This window comes from Myodes glareolus, chromosome 21 (assembly GCF_982192425.1).
Source record: "Myodes glareolus chromosome 21, mMyoGla1.1, whole genome shotgun sequence".
In the NCBI taxonomy this organism is placed as follows: Eukaryota; Metazoa; Chordata; class Mammalia; order Rodentia; family Cricetidae; genus Myodes; species Myodes glareolus.
The window spans coordinates 55,432,213-55,442,252 of record NC_142046.1 but is presented as its reverse complement, the minus strand read 5'-3'; the positions used below and the strand labels follow the sequence as shown (position 1 = coordinate 55,442,252).

Genomic DNA, 10,040 nt, shown 5'->3' with positions numbered 1-10,040 from the left:
CAGCAAATACCAGAGGTGAAACAACAAGCAGAGAAAAACAAAAATGAATTTGGAGGCCTGAAAAACATTACAAAAGAAATGCCTCTTTTAAAATGAACAACAGCTCTCTAACAATGTGGCTGGGACCTGGGTATTTATTTTCACTATGCAGCTAGTATATACAAGGAAATGTTATTTTACAAAATCAAAACAAAATATCCACGACAACGGTTAACATAGAAAATAATATTATTTAAAACATCAACTGAGATCAGTTGGGGTATGGCTCAAGGCTCCTTGTGAGGTGGCCTGCAAGGCCCTGGTCCAGGACCTCTAAAGAAAAACCTTGGACTTTGGGGAGGAATCTTGGGCCTTTAGGGTGTTGTGGATCTTGCTAGGGGTTGAGGGTGGGGCTTAAAGCGCAGAAGAAGAGGCAAAATCTCTCTCTCTCTCTCTCTCTCTCTCTCTCTCTCTCTCTCTCTCTCTCTCTGGGGGTGGTGGTGGAGAGGGCATGGGATGTATTCACTGAGAATAAGGCTAGATGGATTCTGTAACAAATGTAGAACAATTCCATCAGAATTTCCATTCAGAAAACCTAGGCTCCTCAAGGTAAACCTGACAGGACTTAAAAGCTTCACCAGAGCCGGCCACAAAGTATCTCAGAGAAAGGGTACAATGACTGAGCTTTGATGGGATTGTTGGGTGGTGGAGAGGGTGGTGGGAGAAGTTCTGATTCCTTCTGCCTTTCAAGAGCAGCAGCCACAGGCTGAGGATCTGAGGTTCCCTTCTCTCACCCAAGACTCCACAAGTAGGCATTTTGTTTGCTTGCTTGTCTTTTCTTGTGGTGACCCATTAAGGTAACTCAAGGAAGAAAGACATGTGGACCCTTTCATCATTCAAGAAGAAAGTCATAGTTATAGCATAAGGACAGAATCTCCTCCTCACTCGCTTGCTTCTCTTCCTTCCCTGTGCAGCCAAGCCTCAAAACAGGCCAGCACCTCCCCTCCCGCTACGCTACAGCTCAGTTCTAGGGGTCCAGTTACAGAGTGCACAGCCTTGGCTCAGGGATAGGTGAGCTTGGGGTAGAAGAATTTCTGCCAGTCTTGTTTGGAGATTGTAATTTGTTCTGGAATCCCAGTTTCTCTCTCCTGTCTCTGAGAAGGAAACCTTCTAGTATATTCTACTCAGTCGGAGAGCCTTTGTAGAGCTGAGATTCCAAAGGTATCCCCCCCCCCATCCTTCTGGGCAGACGCGGGTTTTAGTGGAACCAGGCCCTTTCCTCCCTCCTGGCTTCGTCACAAAAGGCCTCGCGGCCGCAAAGAGGCTCGGGTTCTCCGCAGCCATAGCCACTGCAATTGGGGTCTCGGGGCCTTTCTGTGTGCTCTTCTAGTCAGGGCTCTAGCTAGCTCCTGCTAGACGCAGAAAGAAAAAGAAAACTGACAAAAACCCAAATACAAGGATTCAATAGTAAGCCCTGGATGTAAATACCACGGACAAGGGCAGGTGACAGCCCCACGCTGAATGCCAGTGTTAGATTACAATTCTCAAACACCTCTTAGGAGGGTCTCAAAGAGAGCTGAAGGCAAAGGGGCCCCCCGGCCTCATCTTCAAATCTCCTCCTGCCTCCAGGGCTTCAGACTGAGCCAGAGGAGGGCAAGAACCAGCGGAAGAGCGGAAGAGCGGTAGGAAAATCCTCAGTCCCAGCCCCAGCACCTCCTCCACGGCCAGGCCTAGATCCAAAAGGGCAGACTTGGCATGGCCGCCGCCCCGTGAGCGGCTAGTAGAGCGCCAGGACCTGCTCGCGCTGCACCACACGCTTCTTCTTCATGCGCCGGTTCTGGAACCAGATTTTGACCTGCTGGTCGCTGAGGTTCAGCCTGTTGGACAATTCCTTACGCTTCTGCCGATTGATGAATTCATTGACCAGGAATTCGTTCTCCAGCTCCGCAATCTGCTGCTTTGTATAAGGTTTCCTCTTCTTGCGGGCCCTCCCCGGGGCCGCCCCCCACGGCAGGCCTGAAACAGAGCCCCGACCCATGTCAGCCCGTTCAAATCAACTTCCCGCCCCACAGAGGTTTGCCATTGCTGGCGATTCTCCTCCCGGTACAACTGTCCCTGGCAACCCACCTCCCGTCCCCGCCCAAACTGGCTTGGGGAGCGTGGGCACCGTTTACCGTCGGGCAGCGAAGATCGCAGGCAAGAGGCCACCCCGGCCACTTGCACTGTCATGTTCAAGTTGAGCGGGCCCTTGGTGTCTTCCTTGAAGCTGGAGGCGCAGGGGCCCCCCTGGAGCAGGGTTGCAGAGCCTGGAACGGCCCGGCCCACACTCGCGTAGTCATACTTGGTGCCTTTGAGAGCCGAGTGAGCCAGACTAGACTCAGGGGCGAAGGGAGGCCTAGTTCGGCTGCGTTCCTCTGATCCGGTGGAGGCATCAGGCGTATAGAACTTGACTTGTTCTTCGGGTCCATCCTTGGTGCCTGGAGACTGCAGGCCAAGAGGCCCAGAGCCGGTCAAGTAGGGTTGAGAGAAACCTCCAAAGGCAGAGGCGGTGGCAGGCTGCGCAGGGGTGCACGAAGCAGGCGTAGCGGCCCAGGGCAGCGCACCGCGAGGGTATGAAATGGGGGGAAGCGCGGCCAACTGGCTGCCATTGGGCCGCAGATTGGAAAAGTAGAACGAGTCCGGGGACTGCAAATTCAGGAGCGAGCCCACATAGCCCCCTCTGAAGAGACTGCGCTCACACATCTCCGACAAAGGGCCTGGGCTGTGCTCGCAACAGTATTTAGTTACAACCCGGAATAAGAGGCCCGGCTCAGAGGATTGGACGAAACTTTGCCTGCAGGTTCTTCAAAGCCGGTCATTTCAGCACCGCCTACATCCCCCGACCCGTCCCCACCCCCCCCTCAGGGTATTATGATAACACCCGCAAAGTTGGGCTTTGAAGGACCAGCCAGCGGAACCAAAGCGTGCTGAGGGAAGGCGAAGCCCTTGAGAGTTTCCAGGCCTGTTTAGGAAAGCCGATGACATCGGGATGGGGGTACCTTTACCCAAGTGTCTCTTGGGAGTTTTCCTGTCCTGAATTGGGTTTGCCAGCTCATTTCCCACCAGCTGCCTGGGCCGGACTTGCTTCTTTCAACTTTAAGTTGCAATTCATACATTTTTCGGTAATGATACCTCTAGACTTGACTGGAGAAGGTCTGGCAGGGCCACCAACTGTCCCTGGGTCTGAGCAATGCCACTCCAAAGACCAACAATCCCTTTAGTAGATAGAACCTCTCAGGAGGCCTCTGTCCAAGACGTTTGGCAGCAAGGACCCATTCTGTGCATGAGCCTGGAATCCCAGGTCGCAGACAATACAGGAGGTCGAGGAAACAATGAAAGAAGGCGACACAAACCATTCCCCGGGCGTTTGTCCTCAGGCACTATGCCCTTAGTGGTGTTATCCGGGACCCTCAGGTAATTCAACACTTCGAGGAGCCAAACTTGTGCAAAAGGTACATGCCTTTCATCTCTCGGAATCACCTTGGTGACAACTCATAAGCCAGAACTCCTAGATGTCCAGACAACCAGCTAGCTGCGTTCCTTGTGTCGGTGCCTCCGGGCACGCGGGAGGCTGCGGGTACACTGGCTGGGCAAATAGGGAAGCCGGAAGAGTAGCTGCTCCTTGGGTGCAGTAGTACGTTTAACTCCCCTGAGGCAGGCCCTTCTGGGACTAAACCTTCCCCCACTCCCCGCTTCGCCCCCAGACTGTGGGACGGACTCCCGCGCTCGCCTGCAGCAGGACCCTCGGTCCCTGAGTCAAGCTGGAATTGGTTAGGGCCTCAGCTCTGGCAAGGAGACCACACAGGCGCCGCCGGAGGGCAAGGCTGACCACCTCGCTGAGACTTTATTGTGTGAGTTATGGCGACCAATTGGGTGGCTCTCAGGACGCAATGGGCCTCTTCCTCTGGCTCTGGGGCGCGAGCGGGGGTGGGGTGGGTGTGTGGGTGTGTGTGGGAGATAGGGTGGGGGTGGAGAAGTCTAGGACTCTTCAGGGCACTATTAATTCCCTCTGTCTCAGGCGTTGGGACAAGCTCTCCATTCTCTGTTCTTTCTTGGGAGGTGGAAGAAGGCTTAAGTTTCAACTCCGATTTTAGAAGCCCAGGGGAACCCAAGCCCTAGGTATCCCATAGTTCTCATTTAGTAAGAGTTCTCCTTTCTTTACTGGAGAGTCCTTGGCCTGAAATTTCGGTTTTAAGAATCCCAGCCCTCTCAGCGCCTCTGCCTTAGGCACAGCGATTCCTAGGTGTTACAGGTCTTAGAGTGCATCTTTAGACCCTGGCTGCCCTAGAGTTCTCTCCGCCTCTCAGAACTAAATACGGAAAGGGGCTAAGTGGTGAACCAGGAAAGATAAGAAAGCTCGATATTCTCTCTCTCTCTCTCTCTCTCTCTCTCTCTCTCTCTCTCTCTCTCTCCCTTCTCCTCCTCCATCTCCTCCTCTTCCTCCTCCTTCTTCTCCATCTCCTTCTCCTTCTTCCCCACTTCATCTCCCGAGTTTATAACTTTCGAGGTCTTGTAGGGAAAGGGCTTTTCGAGAAGCTAGTGACTGAAGCTGGAAGCTGAACACCCGGAGGGAAGGTGCACGGTGGGAAAGAGGCTCGACTGAGAATGTGGGGGGAAAAAGCCTCTGGTTGAGGACCCGAATGGCAAACTCTGCCAATGTCGCCGAACGCCCAGAAGATGGCGAGCGTGCTCCACGCCTGGAGAGGCGCCGCTGCACGGTCAAGATCAACAGTGAAGGGCGGTAGGGCCGGCTTGGGGTCGCCAGCGCTGGCGGTCATGGCCCGCTGCCAAGGCGCTACGGACAGTCTTGGAAAGCCCGAATTGTAGCAGCAGCTGACCCAGACAGCCGAGTCAAGGGACCTGACGCGAGGAAGCCTTGTGGCAGCATTTTTTGTTTGACCTTCAGTCTCTGTCCCAACGCCCTTTTCACCCCTTGAATCACGAATCATCTGCAGATCTTGGTCCCCACCCCAATCGCTAATAATACGCCAAGTTTCTGAGCAGCTCTCAGTCTCTAACTGAAGAAAAAGCCTTTCTCCAAATTCCCTTGGCCTTCCGAGCTCCCCACGGGCCTCTCTTCCAGGGCCACAGCCACTTACCCCTTGCTCTCCTCCTCCCGCAAACCCGAATATAAAAGGCACACATATAAATAACAAAGCCTTCATCTGTTCCTCATTTAGCCATCAATCCAAATACCACCAGAGAGCATTTGAGCGCAGTTTTAATCTTCAGCAAACCCCATTTCTCTGAGGCTCAGCGAAACTGACGTGTAACTACAGATGAAAGGGAAACCTCGAGGCAATTCCCTCGACCCGATACAGGAAACCTGAGAAACGGACCTGAGAGATGAAGTGTGGCCTGGGAGACTAGAACCTACAAAAAAGAAATGGGGGGGGGGCGGGAGAACGGTGGTTGAAAGAAAGCTAAAGTCCCCCCCCCCTTTATTTTCTTGATGAAACACATCTTGTGAGCAAAACAGCGAAGATGTTAAGTGATGCTTCCTTAAGTGTGACCTCCGGGATGATGTGACACCCCCCCTTTTCTGGGGTTTGTCCTCCATAGATGGAACTACGCTCTGTATTTATACTTGTCTATCTCTGCCAGTATCTCCTCCTCTATAAACGGAGTTGGCCCCTGCAGTTTGTAGTAAAATGCGAAACAAGCCAAGTTGGATCTGAGAAAACGAAAGTACTTCCCAACCTTAAGCCCCTGTGTTTTCTCCCCGCAGCCCTGAAAGAGCCCTCCTACCACAGGAATTTACATACTGTGTGAGCTTTTAGAAATCTGTTTAACTAACTTTTGCCTCAGAAAGTTAGCTCCTCCTAGATTGTAGTGATAAAAAGAAGGAACCCCATGTTTTTGTGACCATTGCCCTGGGTGGCAAAGAGACCTTGAAAAAGTTCCCAATGCTTAAAACTTGTGTCTAGTTGTTAAGATGTACAATAGGGATTTCAGGTGTCAATTGCTGCCTGCAGTATGAGGTGTCAGAAATGTTTCTGTTTTAATTGCCAAAAGTGGATATGGCTTTATTAAATGTCTGGGTCTTCCTAGTGAAGATATTTATAATGGACCCTCTTTCAGGTCCCAAATGTCCTAGTGAGTTTGCCTTTATCCAAGCTCCCACATTCACATTGATTAAAAAATAAATAAAATTGGTAAATGAACTGATAATATTGAAAGAAATAAAATTTATTGATTTTAATGAGTTGGTCTGATTAAAAAAACTGATCATTTTAAACAGATGATATCCTCATTTTTAAAACATCACTATTTGTGTTAGAGGGAGGTGGGCAGGAATAGAACATGGAAGTTTCAGAGACCAGAACTGGTGGTGTTTCCTTCATCTACAGATGCTGAGGAGAGCACAGTTTTATAATAAATAAGAACAGTTTCAAGAGACTTCACAGCCTTGAAAACCACAAAAGTATGAAGACTCAGTGGAAACAGAGAGTTCTTTTTATTTATATCTCCCTAGGAGTAAAAGGTGATTTTTTAAAAAAATGCTCGAAGCACTGCTCACACACATTGCACCTACAAAAATCATTTCTCGGTCGCATAAACATGCAACGTTTTGAAAGTAGTTCAGCATCACTTTCAGAAGTGTATTTTTTTCTTGCTGGTCCTTAGAGCTCCATATTTTAAAAATGTGTTAGATGTTTTAAAGCTCTGGGAGACCCATGCATTCAAACAATTAACTTCTTCATTAGAATCTGGGTAGAATTTCCCACCCATGGCCTCACTGGCTCAGTCTCTTTCCAAGGATTGAGGAGATGGCCTCAGTTCCATTCCCACAGGCCCAAGGAAAGCGGGTGAATTTATACCATCTAGGAGACACACGCTGCCAATGGTAGGTGTTTAAATAGCTGCTTCTAGAGTTGGAGAAGTGAAGGCATTCAAGAGGGCATACTGTTTCCAGATTAAAAGATTACAGCTACAAGGCACGCTACAAGCACACAAAACATTAAATGAGATTGCCAAAGATAGGGAAGACTGTCTTCATTTCAATATTAATAAGGTAGCTGCTTTTAAAGCCATCAGGGGCCTTCATTCTCCAAGCTTCAGTCTCTACCAGTGATCCTACTTCACTGAGTGCCTGAAGCTGTTTCCACTTGCCTGGGGGCAACTTCTGAGAGCTAATCATTCAATTACACAATCACAGGGTACGAAAGGCTGAAAACAATTCTGGCCTAATGAATTATGAGCATAGGCAGTGCTGGAAAGGCATATAAAGTCCTATTAAAAAAATAAACCCCTAAATCCAATGGGCACTTCTGAAATTCATTTTGGGGGATTATTGAAAAACACTTCAAGTTTTCTTTTTATACTGGCCTGGAGGGAGAAACAATGTTTTAAAAAAAAAAAAATCCTGAAAACAAGCCTAGACAAGAACAAAACCAATAAGCAAGAAAGTAACAAAATTACAAAGTCAGATTGCATCAAAAAGTTTTAGAGCCAGATGAAGGAGAGAGAGAGAGAGAGAGAGAGAGAGAGAGAGAGAGAGAGAGAGAGAGAGAGAGAGAGAGAGAAAACCGATTCACAATGTTTGCCGTCCTAGGCAGGGAAAGGGGAAATTAAATACATTTTCAAGTCTTTCCAAAGGTATTTTTGGAGACAGCCGAAAGCCTTTAAACTGTCTGGCCAACCTGGCCCATATCAGGAGACAGTGTCTTTGAGCTTGGAGACGATCTTCTTGTCTTTCACTCTTCGATTCTGAAACCAAATGGTTACTTGTCTCTCCGATAGGTTCGTGGCAGCCGAGATCCGCCGCCGCTTGTCCTTGTTAATGAACTTGTTAATGGCATACTCGCTCTCCAGTTCTTTGAGCTGCAGCTTGGTGTAAGGGACCCTTTTCTTCCTTCCCCGTCTGTAGACGCACATGTCGGGCTGATTCAAAGCCACATCCCCTGGCACAAACAACAGCATGGGAAACATTAGACCGCGGGCCTTGGAGCACCTAAAGCTTCGAATTGTGTTAGGTGACTGTATCTGCGGGGTAGGCGTTAGTACTGGGCAGGGGCCGAGAATAAAGAGAATGAGATTGTTTATACTTTATTATTATTTACATAGACATATTATTTACACGTTATTAAAGAAAGACTATTTGCACTTCAAGACAAAAGCTAATTTGATGGATCATCACGGTTTTTCAAACCGGCATTTTAACAAGCCTGGGATTTTATGGTCTGGTTATTGGGGAAAGCTCATAAGGGCAGTTTCTGCAATTGCTAGTTACGCGCGCGCGCGCGCGCACACACACACACACACACACACACTTCAGATCTTTTACTCAAGCTTTAATTTCTGTTCCTGTGTTTGGGGATTTATGGGCTCTAAGCTTTAGTGGTCATTGAAACCCCACTTGCAAAAGTGGGGGCTCAACTTTTACACCTTTTAGGAAAAAAAAAGCCTCTCAAGTAAGGAGGTTGGGAAAGGGAGAGGGAGAGGGGGAGGGAGGAAGAAAGAGAGAGAGAGAGAGAGAGAGAGAGAGAGAGAGAGAGAGAAGCAAAGGTGACTAAAGATCTTGAACTGAAGGGCAAGAGCACCTTGCAGCACGGGGAAGGGAAAAATTGCAGAGGCGGTTTTAATTAGGAAAGTTACAGACTACAGAAACTAGACGAACATTTCTAGTGTGTTAAACCCGGCCGGGTCCGTAGGGGCTTTTCTTTTCTTCATCCTCCCCCCTCCCCCACCGCCCCATAGTGTTGTTCTGTTTTCTACGTTGCTCCTACCTGGAAAGGACGATTTCCAAAAATGGGACCCCTGTGGCTGGTCCTTGGCACAGTACACCTGGCTGTTCCACCCGTTGGCTAGCGTCCAGGACTGGTAGCCCTCCATGGAGATGTACGCCTCATGCCGAGGTTCTCCGGATCCAAAAGTGGACACCATGTCGATATACCCAGGCACGTGCTGATAGGGACTTGTGTAGCCCTGGTAGAAAGACACTTCCTTGGCTCGCGCGGGCACCTCGTTGGCCGGTACGCTGCTGCTCGCCAGGCCCGACACGTCCATGTACTTCTCCACCGGGAAACCTCCGAGAGAGGCGTGTGGCGACGACTTGAGAGCGTTCTGTTGTAAGCCCACACCGTGCGACATGCGGCAGCTGTAGTAGCCGTTGCCGAAGTGGTAACCATAACCCAGCGCTGGAGCGCCCGGGGGTGCTGCAGCGGTCGCGGCGGCCGCCGGCGCAGGACACTCTTTAGCCACCGGAGCCTCGGGACGAGTGGCGATCACAGCCGAGGATGACGACGACGAGGAGGAGCCTGTGCGCTCAGAGGTCCCCGGGTACGCGAAGCTGGAGGCCGCCGCCGCCGCTGCGGCTGCTGCCGCCGCTGCCGCCGCCGCGCGTCCGGAATGTGTCCCCGCGAACACCGGCGCCGACAGGAAGCCGCGACACTGGCCCGGCGCCGCCACGGAGGACGAGGTGGAGGCCGGCACCGCCCCAGCGGCCCCGCCGTCCGCCCGCAGCCCGTCCATGTCCCAAGTCCCCGAGCGGCTCATGGCCCGGCCCGGCCCGGCCCAGGCCCCGGCCTCGGCCCCGCGCAGTACACCATGGCGCACCGCGCCTCCTCCCCCCTTGCTGTGCTCCGCGCCGCGCTCGCACCCGCCCTCTCCCTCCCGTCTTCACTCCCTCCGCGAGCCTCCCGCCTCCAGTCCGCCCGCCCGCCCTCCAACAGGTTAGCTCATCGCGGGACGTTTATAAAAACGAAGTTCAGGTTGGGAGGGGGCCTGGGCCGGTCGGGGGGCCGCCTCCCGCCCCGAGGGCGCCGGCCGAGGACCGTGCCATTGGCTGCTCCCGGCCACGTGGGGGTGGGGGCGCGGGCGAGCCAGGCTCCCAGCCGGGATCTGGCTGGACCCACCCACAGGGCCCCCACCCCTCCTCAGCCCTTTGGGAGGCCCACCTCCCATTCCCGTCCCTCCACCCCCCCCCCCCGACCCAGGAGTTTACTCTGCAGCCACCCCCTCGAGTTGATTGCGCGACGGCCCATCTCAGGCCTGTCTGCAAGGCGGGCGCCAAGGCCTGC

The 10,040-nt window shown here is 51.8% G+C and overlaps 2 protein-coding genes across 2 annotated transcripts; both read right to left on the bottom strand.

The window, feature by feature from the left end:
- Positions 1-120: 120 nt before the first annotated feature.
- Positions 121-3,903, bottom strand: Hoxd12 (homeobox D12). Its single transcript, XM_048426259.3, has 2 exons — positions 2,154-3,903; positions 121-1,995 (listed from the first exon to the last, which is right to left on the bottom strand). The coding sequence occupies exons 1-2, from the start codon at positions 2,719-2,721 to the stop codon at positions 1,757-1,759; spliced, it is 807 nt and encodes a 268-aa protein (XP_048282216.3). The 5' UTR covers positions 2,722-3,903; the 3' UTR covers positions 121-1,756.
- Positions 3,904-6,186: 2,283 nt separating this feature from the next.
- Positions 6,187-9,621, bottom strand: Hoxd13 (homeobox D13). Its single transcript, XM_087900060.1, has 2 exons — positions 8,748-9,621; positions 6,187-7,922 (listed from the first exon to the last, which is right to left on the bottom strand). Exons 1-2 carry the CDS (start codon positions 9,514-9,516, stop codon positions 7,672-7,674), a joined length of 1,020 nt encoding a protein of 339 aa, XP_087756186.1. The 5' UTR covers positions 9,517-9,621; the 3' UTR covers positions 6,187-7,671.
- Between the last annotated feature and the right edge of the window lie 419 nt (positions 9,622-10,040).